The 24,068-nt window shown below is 42.7% G+C and overlaps 1 protein-coding gene across 2 annotated transcripts; it reads right to left on the bottom strand.

Moving 5' to 3' along the window:
• Positions 1 to 554: 554 nt before the first annotated feature.
• Positions 555 to 23,752, bottom strand: gatad2ab (GATA zinc finger domain containing 2Ab). Of its 2 annotated transcripts, XM_086089986.1 has the most exons (11): positions 23,600 to 23,752; positions 10,720 to 11,010; positions 7,190 to 7,313; positions 6,966 to 7,097; positions 6,607 to 6,678; positions 6,344 to 6,460; positions 6,024 to 6,224; positions 4,681 to 4,930; positions 4,213 to 4,610; positions 3,985 to 4,138; positions 555 to 2,872 (listed from the first exon to the last, which is right to left on the bottom strand). In XM_086089986.1, the coding sequence occupies exons 2-11, from the start codon at positions 10,995 to 10,997 to the stop codon at positions 2,739 to 2,741; spliced, it is 1,860 nt and encodes a 619-aa protein (XP_085946112.1). In that variant the 5' UTR covers positions 10,998 to 11,010; positions 23,600 to 23,752; the 3' UTR covers positions 555 to 2,738. The 2 variants fall into 2 exon arrangements, with proteins under 2 accessions (XP_085946112.1, XP_085946113.1); XM_086089987.1 differs by lacking the exon at positions 23,600 to 23,752 and having other exon boundaries at positions 6,024 to 6,203; positions 10,720 to 11,006.
• Between the last annotated feature and the right edge of the window lie 316 nt (positions 23,753 to 24,068).

The raw sequence follows: 24,068 nt of genomic DNA, 5'->3' as shown, positions 1-24,068 counted from the left end.
TGAAAGTGAATAAAATATATGACAACAAACTTAATTTTCAAGGGACCAAAAAACTAACTAATATTCTTGAACAAAAGAAAAATCAAGTGGCCCTAGTACAGAAACGTTGGGGGTATTGGCTCGCAATGCGTAGTAAAAAAAAAAAAAAACCGAACCATTAATTACTTTACAAACAGTTCCTTATAACCCTCACTAAAGTTAAATAGTAAATAAATTAATTGTATATCGTGGACGTCAAATAAGGAGAATTTAATCCAGAAGACTAATCATTTATTTGATGTATGGCTTCAAAGAACCACTAGAGGGCAGAAAAGAATTTACATTACATCAGTTGTACATGATTAAAATGTGTTAAAACGAAATTACTTTTTTACGTCAGTTTACCACTTTTTAATCATGTGCTTTTTTTCAGTGTAGTAGTAACTGACCAAATAAAAGTACATTTCAATTTAACATCATCTTGCGTGTACTCAGCTACTAAATTTGATTTCCTTAAAAAAGAAGAAAAAAAATCTTCATAATTAGAATTTTTTTAAATTAACAAACCAGCCAAGGAGGGGTTAAAATTTGTTTTTATTATTTAATAGAGCAGGGGGGGAAATATCCAGGAAAAAAACCACAAGTATCTCCTCATCCATCATTTTTTCAGTGTAGGTTTGGCCATGTCCTTCCCCCTAAAACAAACGGAATGGTGTTGATTTGAAACAGCGGCGGCGTCGAAACACTCAGTGATCGTTTGCATCAACAAGATGTGGGCTGCTGCTTTTTTTTTTTTTTTGCCTTTCGGGAATGTAGAGACAATCTAGGATGTTTCCCTTGTCCAAAGTGAAACCAGGAAGCAATGACGATTTTTCCCCATCAGAGGACTGCTCCGTTTGTCCCAGGGGTGAAATGTGATCCATCCATTTCCTATCCTGCTTGTCATTTGTGTCGCAGGTGAACTGGAGCCTATCCCAGCTGACTTCAGGCGAGAAACGGGGTATAGTACACCCTGGACTGGTTGCCATTCAATCACAAAGGCACATATACACGAACATTCACACATTAATAAAACTAATATGAATGTGTGTGGAACGTCCTCGACACAGGAAGGCCGGAAGCCGGGATTCGAACCCCGAACCTCAGACCTGTGAGGCAGACGTGCTGACCACTAGAGTCCCTTGCTGCCAAAATCCAACAAATGATGATGAATGTTGTTGGGGGCTTTTTAGTGCGAGATCCTCTGAGGTATACGTCCGGTTCCCCTGCTTCGGACTTGAGAGTCAATCTGATGGTCGTTAGACTGGTCTGACATTGGAACTTGAAATTCACAAGCAAACCTGGCTTCAGTTTCATTGGCTATTAATTTAGCAACGGGTTGGAGACGTGGCATGTCGTTACGGAGCTAAAACACCCAGCACGGCGGGGATTCCTGCTTGAAGGGCAATCTTCCCCGACGCAACCTCCATTTGAAGAACCTGATGTTAGAAGACGTTCCGAGCTGGTGTCCTTTGCATCACTACATTCTGAAAGCTTGTCCAGCTTCTTCTTGGAGGGACAAGCGGCGGAGATCCGTTCACGCACGTCTTTACTAATAACGTGGCCCTATAAATAAACCCAGAGACTGCTGTGTCTAGAGAAGAAAACAATGCACCACAACCTAAAGGACTAAAAGCGCAAAAAAGAAAAAGAAAAGAAAAAAAGGCATGTCACAAAATGACATTCCTGACAATCCCCCTCCAGTTTTAGCATGACATCATGTGTTGACTCCAGAGAGGCTTCAAATAAACTCCAAACCTTCTAGCAGAAGGGATTACATTTGGGCTCCACTAGTTCTTTGGAAGTTTTTGTCCTCTCAACAATAGTCCTCAAAACATTACAATAGGCTCCGTCATTTTACAATATTCAGTGAAACCTTATCTTTATTCTTTCTAAGTATTTAAAACTACGATGTGGAAACCAGCAGATGTAAAACCACCTTCAACAGTAACACGAGCCCGTATAATTTCCGACCTCGGCATGGAGGCAACTTCCAAAGTGTTGGAGGAGCACAATATTTGGAAAAACAAAAAACAAAAAACACGGACAAGAATCCTAACATTCAGCCATACAAAATAATCCGACACACGTTGGCTTCTCTGGCATACTCGCTGGAGGTTAGAGAGAAGAGGCAGTCTGTGTGCACTTTTACAGTCTTGCATGTTTTCTTTCCTAATTCGTTTTTGCAAAGCTGAAGTCATTTCTCCGATGATCCTTGACGATCAAAACGATCCCTGTGACGGGATCTTCAGTTCCGACAACGCGCCGGACCTCCCTGAGAAGGAAGGGCCAAGGCGCGTATTCTGTCCTGTCTAATAATAATAATAATAATAATCTTAATATCTTTTCCCTGCCTAATCCATAGACAGAGGAATTTGGGGAATTCTGTGGCGACTCCCACTCTAAGCTGGTCGACCAAAAAAAGAAGTTTGAACCCAAAACACCCTTAAAAAAAAAAAAAAAAACCTGTACCGGACACTATCTTGGTGTCCTAAAATTGGGGAATAGGCTCTCGTTGCAGAAATGGAGGAGCAGCTCCACCTCAAGACAAAAAAAACAAAAAAAAACAGGAGGCAGATTTACCCCCCATCATGTTCATAGACAGGATTAGAATGATAACGTTATAGATGGGTGGGTGCATAATGGCTATCATAGATATTACGAGAGGGGGGCGGGGCAAATAAGAAGAGGAACGGGAGGGCGGGGGAGATGAGGCGATATTATTTCCATGTGTTGGCCGCCTGGGAGATGGAGCGGGAGGGGATCATATCCAGCAGGTACTCCCGCTGACGCTCCACAGAGGAGGTGGTCTTGTGGGCGGACAAGCTGGGGTTCACGTAGGCCATTGTCATGCCTGCCAGGACATAAAGTGGTTAAAACAAACGCACACCAGCCATTTTGACATGCAGGGTGATGGTAAAGATGACGGGATGGAGTTATGTTGTCCACTGGGAGAAGAATGGAGTCCGTTTTTATCCAGTGTGAGCAAAATTTGTGATTTGTAACAACACACACTGATGGAAACACAACATGGACGATTATCTCAACACAACCAACTGATCGGCAGCGTCTAACAGGGAACAACACTGTGGTGTAGCTTCCCCGACCACAAAAGGTTCATATTGAAATTAATGTAGTGTAGCATAAATTCTTTCACAGGATGAATATTATTTCTTTCTTTTTTTTGTAGAATTCTTGTAATATTTCTTTAGCAAGTGTTTTATATTTAATTTAAACCACGTTGAGGACAAACCTTGGGGAACATTGTGGAAGTTAACTCAAAAATTGTCTTTACAATAATATGTTGTTAGTTCCCCCACTAGTCTAAACACAGTATTTTGAATAATGTTGTGTTTGCGGAATATGAATTAAGCAGCACAATCCACCCGTTTTTATCCATCTCAGGGGGCGGCCATTTTGCCACCAGTGAAAATGATTGCTCCACTGAGGTAACAACCAATCACGACTCACCTGTTTTCTGCGTTTGCGAACGTCACATGACCAAGTTGAGCTGTGATTGGTCATTAGTTGAGCAACTGATTTTTAGTGGACAGTGACAAAATGGCCACCCCCTTGAGAGTTATAAAAGCAGGTGGATTTTTCTGCACCTTCTGTTACGTTTCATGTCAAATTGGAAATCTAGGGGGAAAAAATAGTTAATTTAAAAAACAAAACATAGGTTCAACTTTGTCTGCTGGTCTTCATTATTTTTTTAAATATTAAAAACATTGCTTTGCGTTATGTGATATTTTTTTATATTAAACATTAGAACGGGTCACACTGACCTATGAACATTGTTACGTCACAATCCACAATATTAACAGAATACCGTGTCAAGTCTAGTGGTGGTGCGGAGAACATAATATTTTGAAATGAGATACATTCGAGAGGTATAAAATAATGTCAACAATGCAAGACGACAAAAAGGTGTGAGAAAAAGTAGTTCCTTCAAAGCGTGTCATCTACCTGCGTTGCTGCTGCCCTTCCTCCAGGCAGTCATGTTGGCCTGGTTACTGTTGCTGCCACCTGCGCTGACCTTCACCCCCTGTTGCAGGGGCCGCGCCACCCCGTGCTTACCTGGCCTGCTGCTCAACGCTGCCGCTGTCACTGCGCTCTGCAGCTGCGAAGAGGTGAATGAGTGGCGCCGAAGTGCAGCGATACGCTGAACACGCTCGTCTGCGAGGTGGCGCTTACCTGCTTAATGGCAGAGTGATGGCCCGCCACAGACCTGTGCGGCATGGCGGCCCGGACCTGCTTGTACTGGTGAGACACCAACACCTCGCTTTTGGACAGCGAGGGAGAGGACGAGGTTGTTTTGGAGACGAGCGTGGCGGAGGAGGTGGTGGCCTGCTGGAGGATGCGCTGTTCGATCTCCTGCTCCTGCTGCAGCGCCTTGACGAAGGCCGCCTTCAACCGGCTGGTGTGCTCGGCCTTGAGGGCCTTCTTCTGATTGGACGACATGCACTGGTTACACAGGATGGTCCCGGCCTTCTCCTTCCTCCAGCGGGAGGTGAAATCAGTTTTACACTGGGTGCAGGTGTACGGCTCTTTGGGAATGGAGCTGGACATGCCGGCTGTTGGACCTAAATTGCCTGCGGGTGGGCAGGAGACTCATTAACAAACACACCTCAAACGCAATAACAGAATGAAAGGTCGACCCACCTCTGCCGAGCATGTCCAAGAGTTTTTGCACCACTTCCTCCAACCCCAACAAGTAGATGAACTCATTATTAGCGGCGGAAGGCAGGAAGTTGAACTCGGGAGCGGGAGGTTTGGGCGGCGGGATCTCCAGCAACGTCTTTTCCAGCTGCTTGCGAAGCGCGAGCTTGGCGGCGGCCTGCCGGCTGGCAGGTGAGTCGTTGATGCCAGAGTTGGGCGACGCTGACGAGCCTTTAATGCCGGTTGGAGACGCCTGGACACAATGGCAGAACACACCTGAGTCTCAAAGCACTAGGAAGGTGTGTAGGGGAATGTAACCAACCCAGATGTCCCCCGTCACAAAAGTCTCAAGTCAAGTGTCTATATTGTCGCACGGGCAAGGAGAGGGGGGTGGGGGGTGGTTGGGTATATCTAAAAGCTCAAGGACAGTTTTTTCCCCTGTTTTTCCGACCAATTATTTCATGAAATGGTTTAAAATTAAATTCTAAACATGAAACGTATATGTAAAATATCTAGTAGGGGTATGCATCTCTCCCATAAAAATGTTGATTAGATATGTATCTCGATACACAGGGTGCAATACGATTCAAGGAGGGTTTATTTTAAAGTGCAACGATTTGATTCAATTCAGTTGGAATACGATTCGGTCCAATTCTGTTAGATCACGATTCGGTTCAATATGTTACAGCTCGATTTGAGAGCGTACGATGCAATAAGCTCACTTGCCACCAGGTAACTGTAAATGTGGCATTTTGTTCAAAAATATATCTATTTTCGATTCGATACATAACCTAACATAATATACTATTATAACAATTTGATTCTTTTAAATCAGAACAAATATTCCAATTCAAATCGTTTTTTGTTACACCCCAAATATTTATATACACGAAGAAATGAAAGAAAAATTATTTGAATGAGATAGGCAGTTTGAATTACATTTGTCATAAAAGACGATTCAATTGTGCGTGATACAACGATTTTAAAATACAGCGATTCAATTCGATTTGTCAAATAAATGATTGGCCGATTCAAATAATTTTTGTTACACTCATAATATACATATATATAGTCACATATATATATATATATATATATATATATATATATACATATATAGCACACATATATAGTCTACTTTGCCAATATTTGAAAATGTATTCAGAATAAATAAATTAGCTATTTATATAATAAGATAAACGACTTTTAAAATGAATATGATTAATTTAACCAATATTCAGGATTTTTTTTTTTACAGGACTTCAGCACAAGTCATTTCTGTTTTCATTATATCCCATAGGAAAATCGGTTTCAACCTCAACCTAATACGTTGGCTGTATTCTCACCTGTGGGATGTTGACCAATATACTACTGTTGGCCACGTTAGCCACCCGAATGAGACCCTGCTGGATGATCCTCTGTCCCTGGATCTGGACGTTGGGCACGGATGCCCGTGGAGCCAGCAGTAGCGGAGGGGGGCCCGAGCCGCCGTGTTGCTGCTGCTGATGACGCAGGCTGGCGATCTGCTGGGGAGTCACAGAAACAGGCTGATTGCAGCCAAATGCAGAAGCAGACAAAACCCAAAAAGGACACAAGAGCCAGAGACATGAGTGGAGTTGGGACATGAAAGGCGGCACATCCGACGTGAACAATCTCGGGGACTAACCTGGGCTCCTCTGACCAATGGGGGCATGGCGCTCTGAGAGCCGTGTTTGGACGGGATGTGTTGACCGCCCCGCACCAGAGGCGGAGGGATCACCGTGCCTGAGCTGCGACCCGTTACCTGTCAACAAAATAACAATTACATTCTACCAAGTGTTTGCAACACTATGAACATGGACTTGATTAGTCGACTTTACTACTCCGCATCCATGTTTAATGTTGTGGTTTGGTCAAACATCTCAGTAGAACAATGCTGTAGGTGTGTACCTGGAGGGGTCCTTTGCTTGATGTAATGCTTCCTCTCACCAGAGGAGGAGGAGTCGCCACAGATCCAGACGCCTTGGAAATGAAAGACATGTAAATTCGGTCACACAAATTAACAATCCTGCAGGAATCCTGCTCATTCTCATCACTACATAATGTCTTAATATATTGATGTTAGACATGGATCAGCCATTAAACTGATCTGTCCACCTGTCAAAAAAAGGCTGGCATCAGCTGATCCACAACACAAGCCTCCGGGGCTTTTTCAAGAGCCAAAATAGATCAGCAGACAACTGCAACATCAGATATGAATCTCCTGACCCAGTATGAACTTGAGCCCCCCGTTTCCATTTTTGTTTTACCTTCTGAGCTGTGCTCTCCTTCTGGATCTGGCTCTGTCGTAGTTTCTTTAGCAGCACCAACTTGGCTTCTTGGAGTCGGAGCTCTTCTTTGAGCTGTTTGATGATTTGCTCCCGCTCCTCGGGGGAACTCTTCTGCATAAGACAACAGGAGAAGACACATTGAATATAGCAGCATTCCTATTCTCAATAGACCTCGTCAACAACTCGTGCTGTGGTTTCCCCACCATAAGTTTTTCTGTGTCCGTCTTGGTGAAGCAGTGGCCGTTCATGAGGGGACTGGATGGCTCGTTGTCTGATAGCACGATCACGTCGTCTGGTGACGGCGGCTGGTGCTCTCTCTTGATTTCACTGAAGGGAGGATAAGAAGCATTCATATTTGTTTGTTTTTTTCAAACTGTTTTTTATTGTTTTTGACAGGGAGCATTAATAAAGTGTTGAAGAATCCTACTTAGACTGAATGCTGCTTTATTTCAGTCTGTATATATATTTTTTTAACTTTTGGTGAGAATTTTTCCCGTATCTATCTCAGGGAGGCGGCCATTTTGCCACTTGCTGTCGACAGAAAATGACATCACAGTCTGGGGGGAAAAAAAAAGAAACTCTAAACTCAGTTAAAAAGTAGACAAGATGAACGCCATAGCGGTATCACAGTTGCTCAGGTAACGAGCACTCACAGCTCAGCTGGCGAAAGTCACATGACCAAACTCAGAACACAGGTTAGCCGTGATTGGCCGTTGCCTGAGCCCTGAGTAACTGTAATGTCATTTTCAGTAGACAGTAAGTGACAAAATGGCAGCCCCTTAAGATGGGGGAAAACAGGTGGGTTTTGCTGCTCAGTTAATGTTCCACAAACGCAATATTAATCAGAATGCCGTGTTCACGCTAGTAGAGAAATGGAAAAAATGTTAAATGTTATACTTTACAGGTCAGTACCAAAATTATTTCACAAATTAACACCCCTTACAGAAACACACCTTTGCTTAATATGTGTTCTTGTTTTGATTTTTTTGTATATACAGGGCACACCCCTTATGTCATAAGGGCTCTCTCTAATTTCAAATAGCTTCTGAGTACTGTGGCAGAGTAGATTGTTGTGTACTTTATACGTTATTTGTGCTATTTTAAATTCAACTAAGTCGTAAAATGTCATTGAATTTGACTTGATAAATAGTGAATGTGTTGGTTCTGTATATTTTGATCGGTTAACAATTCTTATGGCTCTTTTTTGCAGTTTGAAAACAGGGTCGGTATTTGTTTTATATGCATTTCCCCAGATTTCCACACAATAAGTCAGATATGGTAATAATAATAGACAGTAAAATGTGTAAAATGATTTCTTATTCAGGACATCCTTTGTTTTAGAGAGTATCCCTATGATTTTTGACATTTTCTATGTGTGACTTCCAACATAATTTATCGTCAATAACTACTCCAAGAAATTTATTTTCACGCACTCTTTCTATTTCAACTGAGTTTACCATAATTTTGACTTGAGTGATTCGTGACATTCCATTGAAAAGAGTTTGGCTTCTGGCGTAATTCTAACATCAGATGATGTTTAACTGTTACTTTGAAAACAATCTCAAGTAACCAGGTTCTGAGGGTGAGGATTAAACAACAAAAACAACAACAAAAACAACAACAAAAACATGTTTTTGAGATCTGACTAGTGTAACGCAGCGCATTGTGCTCAACTTTGGGGGTCCACAGTCTCAGCATCGCAGTACCTGTAGTTTTGACCAACTTCCACTAGGAGGCGGTATATAATAACAATTTTGGTCACCCTCCCAATGTGGTGAAAATGTGCTCTGAGGCACACAAGAGGACAAGAACCAGGAGATCAATAATAGAGTAATGGCGGCAGAGAGAGAGAGAGAGAGAGAGAAATAACAAAGGCTTGTCTGGACCAAACACCAACAAGGTTACACAAATGTCTTCGGCCTCCCTTCCAATTGAGATGTCGAAGAAAAGTCAAAGTTGCAAAGAGACCTGGCTGCAGATGACTTGAGTGACGTAGGGGGTTTGGTTCTAAAGGAATTACGCACCCACAATGGGAAGACTGATTTCGAACGTGTCAAAGCTTGGGCCTGGTTCACCACAGAGAACCAACCTCAAGGCCTCACCTCCTCCTCTCATACCTCCGTGGCCTAGTTGGACAGGGCGAGCCTGGGCCTCGACTCTGCCCTCCCTCCCAGCTGCCGACGCCAAAGTCACAAGTTGAGCCGAGCGGAGGTCCGCTGGAGACACGGGAGAGGGTGACAGTGATGGGGGGAGGGGAATAAATGGCCAGGAGCCAACCTATTGTGTACACTCTCTCACTCAGTCACTCAACCAGTCGCTACTTGGCGCACCCCTCCCCCAACGCTACTTGTTCATCTTTTATACTCCCAACTCGCTCACTTCGCACTTTGGCGCACACTTCTGTCCTCTCACATGCGCGTGGCTGCTAAACCGCCGTCTACGAAAACACCCCTCAGCAGGACGCCATCACAGGAAGCTGCAGATACTGTACAGAAACTAAACATACAGAACCGCCGGAATGAATCACAAACAAGATATGTCACTCTGTGAACTCTTTCAAGAGGGCTCAAAAGATGTCCAGCTCACTCACTCGTAAAATTGAAAGTATGCGTCGTACTGACAGACAGTTTCACCCTCCTGCAGCCTGAGGGGGCAGATGTGCGCACATTCCATAAACACAGTTAAACTTAGTTGCCAAACATACAAGTAGTAGTTATTACATGGAACAAATGGCAAAGGGGGGCTGCCACTCAGTCGGGAAGCGCTCCCACATCAGGTTGGGTATGTAAGGTCCATGTAATGTTTCTGCACACTATAAGAACGGCTCAAGTTATTTGCAACGACAACGTATCCTTTCGTGGAGCTTTAACATCTATAAGGCCATTTAAGTAAGCGATGATAAAACAAAATGGAGGGGATGGGGGTTTGAAATAAATTGAAACTCTAAAGTAGCAACCAAACTACAGATTCCTCATGGGAAAAAAAGTCTGATTTCCCACAACGCTGCTGTTGCGTAGTGACTAATTGGACATACGCCGAGGTCGGTTCAAAGGTGACAAAACTGAGCTGAGTCAGCTTTCGGTTTCCACTTCAACTGCCATTGCGTCGCCGCACGCATTTATCTTTCATCACATGACATCAGGCATTTGTCGGCCTGGTCATGTGACACACCCACCATTCTTACAGGCCCCTCCCTCGTCCGACTACTCCTTCCAATTTGGAAACCATGGCAACGGCCAGTTGGAACCAGTTTGTGACACATAGTCTTCATTTTGTGTGAGGAGCGAGGCGAAACTCAGGTGCTGCCGTGGGAGAAAATGGAGCCCGGGCCCCACTGTCGCATCAAACTTCCCCCCTCCCCTCGTAATGAGAGGCAGGCCGCCCTGCGACTTCCTGTTCGGCGCTCGCTTGAGTTCGAGAGGAACCTGAAACTCCAGCGGACAGCTCTGTGCACCCACAAGGCATAGAGCTTGAACGCAAAGACGCCAAAAATAACTTTATATAACTCCTCCCCCACGAGGAAGACAGATCAATGTGCTTGCCTGCCTGCCACATCACAAGAATGATCAAATGTTCATGTGTTCTTTGCACCTTTAACCCTCACTTAACTTGAAAGCTGATTATAGAAGTTCTAAGGAGAACGGGGTTTAATGTTGAGCCTTAATGTTCAGGTTGAAACGTTTTGGTATTTATATCATTCCTACGTAACGTGAAAGAAAAAAAACATGCTCACCTTTTGGATGTGCTCATATCAACAGGCTCGTCCCCCGTCTGCACCTCCACCTTGATGGTGGCCTTCACCTCCCCGGTTTTTAGGATGCTGGCTGCCAGCTTTGCCGACGGCTCACTTTTTAACGCGACGCCCTCCGCTTCAGCCCCGTCCAGGTCCAAGGGGTTTTCGTCAGCGTCCCCTTTCTCCAGCTTGACCCGTTTGGAGTCCACGTCTCCCGTGCTGTCCTTCTCCATGGCCCTCTTTTGGCTGCGCGTTTGACGCACCGCCTCTTCTGACATGGCTGCTCTCAACCTGGACAAATGGGAAAGAAAACCATTGACGCTATACGCTAACAAAATGCTAGCCTGTAATTACTTTAAGTACAGAAACGCCACATTGAACATGACTTGACCGTAACCTCACCTCTTCATTTGATTTAGAAATGGCAATTCCCTCACCAACCGTAAGCAAGACATCAAAGCATATCATAGCACTCAGTGGATACAATGCAACTAATATGACCCCTAGGGGCTGTGTGTGCTATAGGGTAGCACTGTAGCAATCTGATTGGACGCTCAATACACGACTCTGTTTCGTTGATTCCATGATATCACCGCCACATCCATACTATTTTTTACCCATAATCCCCCCCTTTGATCTTATCGTGGAAATGGTTCGCCAAACCCTGACCTTCTCTTGCAGACAGTCGTGTTGCCTAAACATAGCAAAATATTCAAATGTATAATATTTAGAAGTGTCGGGCCATTAAAACTTGTAATCGTAATTAATCGCATGACTTCAATAGTTAACTCACGATTAATCACAAATCTTATATCTGTTCTAAATGTACAATAAAATATTTTTCTAAATTTTCATACTCTTAACATAAAATTAGATTTTTTTTTAACTAATATAAATTTGGCTGCATCTTTAAGTCATTGATACAGTAATTTCATAATTCATAAAATTTAGTTAAAATCAAAAAGATGTACTGTACTGTACTGTAAAAAAACAAGTGTGATATTGATTTGTGTTGGTTATTTTTCTGCCACTAGATAACATCATTGCATTTGTAAGACGGTGACAGCTGAGTGCAATCTAATTTTTAACATGAAGTAACTTGTGAAATCCTGCACAATTTTTAAATTGTAAAATACAACTTGACCCCAGTCTTCACAAATATATGCATTATTATTAAATTTATTACTGCAAAATTCCCCCAGTACAGACTTTCCAAGTAAGGGGCGGTTATTAATTGTGCGTTTAAATGTTTTTGTAGCGTTAAAGGAACTTTAAATGAACGCACTAATTTTGACACCCATAATATTATCTTATGCAGGGATGCTTTCAAAAGATCTACATTTCTGGTGCTAAAGCTGTCTACTGATTGTATGTGGTGTGCTTTTTATTAAGTTCCTAAAAAACTTTTTGGGGTGGGGGGGGGGGCCTAGAAGAGTGACAATGTAGACAGTGGATCTTCTTTGTATGGGTAATCGTTCTGCTTTTTTTTCTTGGGCATTGATAGTGTTTCATTTAGCTGAAATATCCAGCCTTTAAAAAGGGCCCACCCTGCAATATCGTGGCATTTTGTCCTAGTGCCAACGCCCCAGATGCTGACCCAAATCTCTTTCAGTACAGTAAGATGATGAAACCCACTTCTCACATAACCTATTACACAGCAGAAACACTGCAGCATTCACATTGAAGCCCAACTGGGACAGCTGATGCAGACAGTAGCTTCCTCAGCTCTCGCCATGCTAGTCTCCTCATTATACCCCCCCCCCCCCCCCAAAAAAAAAAGTGTAGGTACTATTTGAGCTGGGACCAAGTCCACACAAAGCACCTTTGTGCCAGAAAGCTAGCTTGGGGTCTTTCTATCCCAATATGACATCATCGCAGCTTTGAGTGACAATATCCTTAAGATTGATTTAGAGACAGCAACATGCCCCCATAAAAAACAAACCAGTCCAAACAAGTCTCGCTAATTGGGGAGGTGTAAAAGTTAACCCCTCTCGCTCTGGCCCAAAGAACAAGAAAATACCTACCTGTACTTAAGGTAGGAGTTAATTATGGTGACAGGTTTTGGAATGTTCAAATGACATTCTGAAGCCAACCAGAATGCTATGTACGTGCTGTCAATGTATCACTGGTGCCTGAAACACATTACCCGTTAGGTCTAAACCAAAACATGAAGCTAGGTTCGCTCCAACTGTGCCATCCTTCGACTCAAAAGTCACAACCTGCATGCTGAACAATACAGCATTAATGTGAATGAATCAAACTGCACCGAGCCCAAAATGATGAGGTTATAAATATGAAGTGCTACTGGGAACAACTGAGGTGCAGGTCAACTCAAACGTGGCTCTGCTCTCTCAGAAGAAGACACGAGCGCCATCCTGATCCATCGGTTAAATGCTGCCAAGCAACAAGTCTGGTAAACAAAATTGTTCTACACGCATGTGTTGTGAGCGCGGTGCACGCAGTTTCACACTTGAGGGCGACTCGGTGGATGTGTATGACTGGTTGTGATTGTTGCATCACTACGCCGCTCACTCCCAGGAGTTTTCCATGTGTTGTCTCTTGGTTTCTATATGAGCTCTGGAGGCTTGTGGTGTGATGTGAGCTCTTCACTCACCACCTCTAAGCTTGTAAGAAACTGAAAACTCTGATTCCAACTTACTCACAGGGGACGGCAATGTCAAAATGTCAGGTCAACTAGATTTTCTTTATAATCATAAACAAAATTATAATCTTTATAATCATAAAAAATGTACATAGTACATTGTTGATATTAAGAGCAATGGAGGACACAGAGGCTCTGTTGAGTTACTCAAATATTAAGCAAGTGGCGACATTCATTTGACAAGGCTTAAAAATGTCAAATGTGGGGTACAACCCGCCTAGATAAATCCATCCAGTAAAACATACAATTCAGTGACTCTTGTGGTCACAAAAAAAGCAACTAAATCCACTGCATCCTAATAATCACACATGGTGCACCATGATGTTGTTTTGGATGTTTTTTCTAATTTCCCTCAGACTAATACGGCCTAAGGGAAGACCATATAGTTAATAAAGACAATTGTGGTAGAGGGAAAGAGAACATGTACACTTTTCTGCTTCGACGCAAGCTTGTATAAATCAATACGTACTTTTGAATGAACTGCATAGCCCAACATCAATCTTGGTTTCAATGAAACAGGCTGCGCCGAGTACATTTCCAAGCCTGCTGTTTTGTGTGGCGAGGTAGGGTGCTTTTTTTCCCCTCCCATGAAAGCAAATGGAAATCTCCTGACCTGGTTCGACACTACAGAGTCTCTCTCCTTTTGTGTCCAGCGCTACAAGGAAGGAAGATCAATGGCAACGGCTCATCCACCCCCCTCAGGTAGCATACGAGCCTCTTATCTCCAGCTCCATAATGATTTCCCCACTGGGACCCGACTGGGCCCAGTCAGCCGACACATTAACGGCCATTTTAAGATGCTAAGGCTTTCCAGTCATGTCTTTATGCTTCAATTAGAGACATGCAGGTCAATAATAGATTCGTTTGGAGTTAGTCACGTATTTCTTGATAGAGGGGACATGATGTCAAAAATGTAGCTTTCTCTTCAGGACAAATCGTTTTAGGCGAGTTGGGATTTTGGCTTCTTGAGCGTGCACAACAACCAAGCTGAGCTGGCGGCTCCAGCGCTCCAGTGTTAGCAGCTATCAAGACGCAAACTTTTCAAAGGCACCTTAATAGATGGAAATGATTGCACACTTTGATGCTGACAGACTGATTTAAAAAAAAAAGCTGGTTTACTTAATTGTGCTATTTAAGCAAGCAAAACTGCCACTGTGGTCATAATGTCCCTTCATCTCATAAGCGAAAATCCATGGGGAGATATTTGTCTAAAACCCCCTAAAATGTGTAAGGAAAAAATAATGCTCTGCTAAGTCCACTTAATTTGCTTGCCACCTCCAGCCTGAGCCACTGATATCGCTCAACACAGCGCTACAGCTGTGTTGATTGAGCTCGGCAGGAACGCATTTTAACTGCAGTTGCAGTGTTGCGCCATTATGGAGGCGCTATAACAGCAGTGCATCGGAAAGACCTGAAGCAACAACCAAAGAACAAACAGCTTTCTTTTTCTTTTCTTTTTTTTACTTTAATGCCCCGAAGAAGAAACAGATCATGGAGCACCCGTTGCACACGCCCATTTCCTGGTTGCGAGGCAGAGGTGGCGCGCTCCAGCCATTGCCAAAGTCATAAAAACACAGTGTATACAATAAACATAAGTGTTTTACGTCAATGCTGAACTACATTTACAATTTAATATGTACTAGTGGATGATTTTTAATGATTGTAGTTAAACAATGGCAAACAATGGCATTTTTGTATTCTTATCATTTCTCATTTCTAGTCCCTGATTGTAAAATGGCTGTAGGGGGGGTGGCCCGTAATGGTATCGGTCATCGCCACGAGTACAGATACCTGAAAATAAGACTGGTATTAGCACCGATATGATAACTGGTATCGGCAGTCACCCATCAAAGTCAGGGTGATACCACCTCTGCCTCAATTTGAGCCAGGAAAAACCCTGAGGAGAGAGCTTCTTTATGCAAATCACGTTTCATGTGAAAATCAAGCTAATATTGAGAAAATTGGGCAATATTAGCCATAAACAAAAGCTTGTTTCACTTTTATTAGAGAATAAACATTTCCTATAACCCCATATGAGTAATCAATCAATTGTCAATCTCTAAAACTAGAGCCAATTTAAAGAAATTTATGTAATTTTCCGAGTTAACAGCTCAGAATTACTCAAGTCATTAAAATATTTTTGGCACATGGAGAAAAAATTCTTCACAGGACCGATTACGATCGATGCAGGCACGTCAATCAAATTGCTAAAAGGCATAAACTGTGGACTTCAATGCCAAATTTCAGTGCCACGCATTGATGACATCTTAAGCTTTGTGAAAACGTGACCGACCTTGCGAATGAGGCTGGGAATTGGACAACATTTTCAAGATCAGCTAGAGGTAATAACTCTTTTGTTCCAGCTTTCTGAACCTTATGAACTCCTGTTTTGATGCCAGAAGAGTTGTTCCCTAGTGGAGGGGAGTACACATGCAGCTTAGCCTCCAATAGCTGACGTCAAGTACTTGTTCTTTAGATCGCAAGCCGGTTACATTCAAGTCAAGTCGAGCCATGTCTATTTATAGTGCCCTTCATCACAGATGGATTCACAAGTCTACAGTTCGCAAAAATCAGTGACACAGAGAAAGCCCAGTTGGAGGAAAAGAAGATGAAACCTTGGGGAAGGAATCACAGATGGAGAAACCCCCCTTCCAAGATGATCAGCATGACCTGCAAATAGATGCCAAGTGGGTGACATCAAAGACAAGACGTTATACAAAGAGTTTAAACAGCATCCAACTAATAACGCTCTCCACTTTACCTCAACTTCTTTAAGATGCAATTAATTCCACACAAATCAACATAACTCGTTGCGATGTATAATTAATTATAAAATGCCATACAAAGGAAGATTGAGTTAACCTGTGCTAAACAGGGTCGGAGTGGGGGCAGGGACCCAGCTGAAGTGGTGCCATGTTGGGGAGGAGGGCGGGGGTGGAGGGGTCGTGCACATGTGGTGAGTGGAGACGTGATCTAACTGTACCAAAGTGAAAAACACGCTTCCTTGTCCTCTCTCACACTCGCTCTCTGTCTTTTCCTCCCACACAAAAACAACAACAGAGAAGGTAAGTGAAGTATGTGTGTGTGCCCGTACATGATCGTGTGCGCATGTGTGTGTGTTCCTCCCTACTGGTTCCGTCCCGAACGCCAAGGGTTAAGCCCCTGCCATTTTAACGCCACTGACGGATCAGACCATTAGGGTGTTACCTAACAAAATGGAAGCCTTTAACCCTGAATCTGCCGGACTGGCTGTGTGTGCTCTTGTGTGTGTGCGTGCGCATGTGTGTGAGCAAGTGAGCGCCAGAGGCAAACCCAAGTGACTGCATGTGTCCGCCTGAATTCAACAACAAAACATTTACGTGTGCCGTTTGCGAATGATCACAGACAAATGTGAGTGTTTCTAATCACCACCCTGTGAGTGCATCCGTGAACATCCATTCAAATGACAAACATTTTTCCAAGCCGCTTTTCTTCAAGGACCACACAAGCCCACACATATGCACGCTCTTACAACCCCCAGAGTCTGCGCCACAGTGAGTAATTGATTCACACTCTTAACAGAACCGATCTTATTGACCACCAAATGACCAAAAACATTTACTCGCCATAATTAAAAGGAATTGCCGGCCGCAGTAATCTAAAATTACAGTCAAATTGGTTTCCCTATAATCCTATAAAACCAGCAGGCCAAACCCGCAAACAGACTGAAGGGCCGGGACACACGCAGACGGCTATCAGATTACATTTCTCAGAAATGGATGCGAGCAGGAAGTGACCGGAGAAAACGAGGGGGTAAAAAGACAATCCAAAATGACTCAAACGTGCGCCAAATAAGACAATGGGGAGACGAAGAAAAACGCTTGGTTACAATTTGGGTGTATGCCCGTTAAACAACATACTCTCCGTAAGAAACGCAACTGCAGTCAGGCAAAAGAATGCCCATGCAACAAGTGGCGCTATACCTTACCTACGCTAACATTTTAGCCTATCAGAAGTTTGAAAAAAGTCATTCCATGGGGAGAGGACAAATCTGTATTACACAAAACTACGCGTCGAACCAAAAATATGCCTTGTAGGCACATCAATGACATCATCGATCCTCGTCAGATGAGGTCATGTAAGGATTAGGTTACGTAGAAATGCATGGTTGCAGACGGTCATTTGAATTTCCTAAATAACGCAACAAGTTGTTGAACGAAACAATCAGCTTCCAATAATAAGCTCGGCTCAAATGCTTACTGAAAATATCATCAACCTCATCAGGTTTGAAGAGATAGATACCATTTTTTTGGGGCCATATTGAACTCTCAAGTTCATACGAGATTTAAACTAAGATTGCTCGGGTGATCATCAGACAATGCCAAATCCACGACATCCTCCTGGTTAGTTCTGTAAGTCTACATGAAAAAAATACATCCATGAAAGTTAGTCTTGTACTTACTTACCAACTTCCCAGTCTATTCAGCACTTGTCAAATCTATTTTCCTCAGACATGCTCCAAACACGCTCTGAGCGCCTAATAGCAGCACAGGATTACGGTTAAAAATAACAGCTACTGTATTTACACTGCTCTTTCATATTGGGAAGCCTGGATGATGGGTTCTGATCGACTGTACATTTGAATGTGTCCATGCAACCGGTCCAAAGCTGTGAAGAATGAAATGAACAACGCAAGTGATACGTTTTCATCGAAGTCCAACGTCACCAAAACTGTCCATCTAGTATATAGAATGCCATGAGACAGTGAACCAACATTCCGGTTCACCAAAGAGTAATGTGACTTGCAGTAACTTACAGAGTAATTAAAACCATTGTGATTGTTTCTATTAGAAACATAATTGAGTTCCAGCACTGATCCTTCAGAGAAGCCTCCAGATGCACGTTCAGGCAATACTGGTCATGCGGGTTCCACTTGTGAGCGGGGAGAAGGAAGAAGGAAAAAAAAGCATCAATATTATCGGAGAAAACAGCCCTATAGTGAAAACTTAGTATTTACTGCTGGATAGTCATGGCAAATGGAAGCACGGATCAATAGGAGCATCAAAAAGGAGATATTTTCTAATGATAAATTTGCATTACAAGCAAAATAACATGAAGGTTCAACAGAATAGCAATAAATACAGTATAGCATAGCTAATTTGTACTTAGTCATCACATGCAATTTAAGGCACACTATTCGAAAAGAGTGACACAGTATTAGCACTATGTGATTGTGAAGGTACGTAGCACCGTAATCACTTTGCAGGCGAGTGGAGCCTTGAGCATGGAGGTCAATCAAAGTGATGGTCCAAACAACACGGCACAAATGAAAGCTGCTTGGATATAAACACGTGGTTACTCGCTATTACAGTGTGGCTAATATTGTTTTAACTTTATGTGATTATACATAAGTGCGACATCTTGCCAAAATGTGGTCATTCCTGCTTGGTAAATGTTTACTTTTTTCAAAATTGAGCATTGTTTTAATGTATAGCACTTAGCATCTTTTTAGACTTGTATGACTAAGACAATCACATTCGCAAAGTATTTAATCGATGCAAGACTTGCTTCGAGAGACTAACGGACTCAGAGCAAATTGTCTTCAACCTCAGAGGCTGTACAAGTGAAACAAGCAAAGATCATCAAAACATGACCACAGCTGTGAATTGTGACTCCCAGACGATGGCCGAGGAAAACACTTTAAGCGCAGTCGGGCACAAAACCAAACTCGTCTGCTACAAATTGCACTAAGTATAAACTCGTACTAGAGTCTGTATAAAGAACAGGGTAAATAAGAAATGGGTCAGTCAACCAAACGTTGAAGAGTTGCCCCGAGGCCTGTGGGCAAAGCAATACTGTCACTGGTCATGGTCATGTGATGCACCATGGCTATAAAATGGCCGGTTTGTCAAGGACATAAAAACGGTGTAAATTGATGGAAAAGCTTTTGTGTCAGTAATCATGTGCGCTGCCGCCAATATTTTTTGGTGGCTCTTTAGTCTCACCAGCACTTCCTGCTAACCTTTTCGCAATGACAGAGCATTTGCAGACATACACCACTTTGTTTAACCGCATTCCACATTGGAATAAAAGATAATCTGATAGAAATGTTATCAGAGGACAAACGGCTGAATCTAAAAACAAAAGCTGGACTATCACTTGTGAGAACAATTGTGAAAAATGTGTCAGCTGGCTACTGGGCCTCTTCTGTTTACATTTGAAAAATCTTATATAGCAGCACTACTTTGGTGCATTTCTCATTTGATACAAGTCTATTTAATGTCACTTCAAGTTCAAAATAAAGTATGCAGTCATATTGTGTTTAAGAAAGGAATAAGCTACAGTAACATACTGTTAGTGGCATCAACTTCTGAGCAGGTGCTAGAAATACAAAAATCTGTTTCAAGTCTGATGCAGCAGAAAAAAAGTAGATCTTGAGTCATGCATGTCTGCTCGCATCATTCTCAGTGAGTCTTTTCCATAATAAGACCCCTACCCTGTGCAAACCTATAGTGCGTGCATCATAAAATGCAAAGCGACGTGCTAGTCGAGGGTGGGAACTTGCTCTCGTGTAAGAGGGTTCTTGTTCAGCACCGTTGAATGGAACCTCTAAAGTCCAACACCTCGACGCTTGGAAAGTTCAACCAAAAATATTCAGGGAAAAATATCCCTAAACACCGCACACATTTTTAAGAACCTAACTTGTCAGTAGTACTACAGCTCACTCACTCAGCCAGCATCAAAAGGATTAACTCTGCATGTGTGTTTTGTGAGTGAGAAGAGAAGAATTTGCACGTATAGATACCGCGAAATAAGCGGACTCATTGAAAGCAAAAAAAGATAACGCCGCAGTCCAACTACTTTTGTCCAGAGTGAGCAAGTTTTTAGTCATGCAAGTCAAAGATATCAATGGCGTTTGACAAGAAGTAGACAAAAAGACATTGGCTGTGTTCGGGATCACACTTATCAATTACTGTGTAGCGCCCTATGAGGTGAGTCAGTAAAGTTCCAGGACTTGCGTCAGAAAGGATGCATTTCAAACTCCAACTACAAACTATTATTTTTTCCCTTCAATGTGGGCCAGAAGATCAACCAGCTCGTCTACAAAGACATCCTGCAGCATTTGCTTCGTTTAGTGCGCAAGAAAAGGCGAGAGTTGTGAACCTGAGCATCCCACAGTTCCTGTCCAAGAACATCACCATGCCAGACTGACCTCCCTACTCACCCAACCTGGCTCTAAGTGATTTCCCCCCCTCTTTCACAAGTGTAAGGAGGTCATCAAAGGGAACCGTTTTGAAGACGTGGACGACATCAAGATGGCCGTGATGATTGAGCTGCAGAGAATCCCTGAAGCATCCTTCCAGGAGGAGTAGATGTAACAGAAGGCTAGTTAAGTGCCTCCAAGACTCCACCAGAAGGGGAAAACTTGCAGTTTGGATTTGAAATACAATAAATCTTTTCTGACATGCATCATACGCAAGTAATGCTGTCCAAATGCGGAGTGAGTACAGATTATCACCGATATAGGACCTCAATCCCTCAATGCATCATGAAAAGTAGTGAACATTACAATCACAGGTTACTAGAAAGAAAAAAAACATTACAAGGTTCGAAATAACTTGTTTCTTTGCGGAGCAGTTTGGCTAATCAATGACAATGAAAATTTTGAAGTGCTACCCTCAACCCTTGGAACACATAAACGTGTCAATTCCCTCCCTTCCTTTGAAGGTACAGGTTCCTGGTGACTATCTCTCCCTTGTGGCACCACAACAATATATTTATTTGCTCAATATTTATTATGGAACGACGACCATCTTAAGTTGTAATTAAGCAACAGAAATGGCGTAGTTAACAGCTATGGGCCCTGTCGTGGTTCAAGTGACAACCACAAATAAATAAATAAATAAAAATGATTGGTACGTATACAAATAAACACCTGCTATAAATCTAAATTCCAGCCAAAAGTAGACAAGCATATCTAATTATGCTACATTAGAGGTGTGTCAGTCATTAAATAAGTAAAAGCAATGCCAAATGCAGACAGTTAGATAATGGAAAGGTTACCCTAAGTTAAAACAATGATTGAAGGAAAGTAATCCCAGGTCATCTAAACTGTACGTAATGTGTAATATTTGTATTACTTAGATGACACTGTTTACTTCAGTGTTGTCACTAGCACTTATGGGTTGTTTCAAGTGTATGGTCAGTGCAAATTATTCCAAATGAGAATACATATTAATTTGAAGGATGACCAACCCGTGCCCCTGAATGAACTGTGGTCAACCTTCTAGTTACCACTGCGTAATAATCCATACAGGAGTTCCTCAGTTTATGATAGTCCCAACCCAACATACAGCGTTTGAAGTTAAGAACGGGATATACTATCACACAGCACAAGAAGGCGCGCTCTGTTACTTAGCGCTGTACTCGCTGTTTTTGATTTGAATGCATTAACGGCTTAAAGATGTTTTTAAACAAATTATTACTGTCATTATAACATTTTTGGGGGACAAACAGTGCACAACCAACTATTTTGCTAAGAATATGCAGTCACGCAGAACACTAAGTCACGCTCATTTAACACCATATTTCCTGTTTGTCACTAAATTGTTTGAGATTTGGCAGCCGGGTGGGCAAGTGTTTGGCACGTCTGCCTCCCAGTACGGAGATTCTGTGTTTGAACCTCATTTTAAGCCTTCCAGTGAGGAGTTCGCATGTTCCCACAGTGCTTCCATGGGTGTTCTCTCCAACACTCTAAAAGGGTTCAATGAGGACTCTAAATTGTCCACAGGTCTGAATGTGAATGGTAGGTATGTGGCAATTTGACGGGTGACTCAGTCAGCAATGATAGGTACTCTTTGACTGACACAGTTTAAAATGTATGGCCTATACAAGTTTTAATACACATATTTTATGTACCGGAAATTATGACTTGAATTATTACCTAGAATACGACACGTTCCGACTAATTTGGTACATCGCTGCCGTAGGAATGAAACTCCGCCGTAAGGTAAACGTAATTCAGTCTGGGTCTGGTGCTAGTCTGGTGCCTTCAACGGTACTTATCGGACGCCCTCAAAATGGAAATATTTACCAATGTAAATATGCCTGAGCACATTGTTATTGAGATACATATTTCCCTTTGGCTTGAAGCCAAGTGCGCGAAACCCCATTTCAATTAGAATGTGATTAGCATTTAAAACAATGGTGTAACGCAGCAAGAACAAAGTGTGTTGAGGACAATGATTTGATTACGTGGGCAGTTAATCCGTCGTGGACACACACAAAAAAAAAAAAAAAAAAGAGAGCGAGAGACAACACGCACACCCCGGCGGAGGCACAAGCGTCCACCATTACGCCTCCATAAAAGGCTTTTCACGGTTGAGCTAATGTGACAAAGTTTTAGGCTCAATGGCTTTACGGGAGCGTAATAACAGCACTTCAGAGAGCAGAGGATACAAAATAAGTCTTTGAAATACCCAACGGCAATGAGGAGAAACTGAGGCCGGTGTAGAAATAAACTTTAAGTGTTGGCAACTTTATAAAAGCTAAGTAGAAGAAGCCATGGCTTACTAACAACAATCTGCCCATCTGTCCGGCTTGTAACACCATGGCTAACTAAAAGGCGAGCTAACGACCACTAGTCATTAACAGCATCCTTTTTTTTAAATAAAAAAAAAAGTAACAAGCGTTTTCCCGTCTGTGGCCGTGAACTATAACAAATAAAGACGTGTGATATTTGGCTCGGAGTACGTGTCCGAATAGCGATACACACGACAGACAATGAAGAGCGACCTGATCCCGCGGAGCTAACAAGCTAAGTTAGCCTGCTAATGAGCTCATGCTAACTCTCTGGACACTTGCCTGCCCAGACACTGTCGCTAATTTTATTCTTCACACGGACGAGTCTGGCGGTAATTAAACACGGAAATTCGTGCGTTTCGCCGACTTTTTACAGCGTCGCAGCCCACGCGCGGGTTAAACGTACGTCATGACTTACTATTGGAGCATCCTAAATGAAGTTTCGCCGGTGAAGTTGGTGTAAATATTCCGAGAGTTTGGAGACTACGCACACCGTGGCTGCGTTGAGGTGTGAGTGCACAAACTGTTACCTTGCGCGATCCTGCTAGGCTAGCTCCGAGCTAGCATCGCCGGAGAAAGTTCCCCCGTGTCGCCGCGTTGTGATTGTCAACAAAAACGTGTTCCAAGTTGTTTCGGAAGAGGAATGCTTGGACTTACGGAGTCTAGCTGGTGCTCGGCCGAGTTCCCCCGTGGTCCCCGGGGGTTTTGATACTGGTATTTTGCTGGCTTCTGCGTTTAAAAAAACACAGAGAATCCAGGGGAACCCCTCTCCTCTGTCCGCTGCCACTCCGGTTGCTAATGTGTGCCACCACAGGCGACGTCATGCCGCGTTCACTGACACCTCGGAAATGTTGCTTTTCCAACTGCTCTACTGTTGGGAAAACATGCTTGCAGAGTTGTACTGACCTCGTGTGAAAATAAAAATAAAGCAGAAATAGAGTGCAAACACTTGTGTCAAGAGATATATTTGAAAGGGATTTCTACTACTACAACTACTTCTTGTGTTATTAATTTATTGTTAATTTTATTTACCTACTTAATAGTTAATTACAAAGATCTAGAAATTATTTCAAATGTATATACATTTCCTGGTCAATCTGGAAATCTTGATGAACTCAACTGACTC

Source organism: Leptonotus elevatus, chromosome 11 (assembly GCF_054856555.1).
Source record: "Leptonotus elevatus isolate MCC_2025b chromosome 11, RoL_Lele_1.0, whole genome shotgun sequence".
NCBI lineage: Eukaryota > Metazoa > Chordata > Actinopteri > Syngnathiformes > Syngnathidae > Leptonotus > Leptonotus elevatus.
Note: the sequence above shows the minus strand (reverse complement) of the source record. Positions and strands in the feature narration are given on the sequence as shown.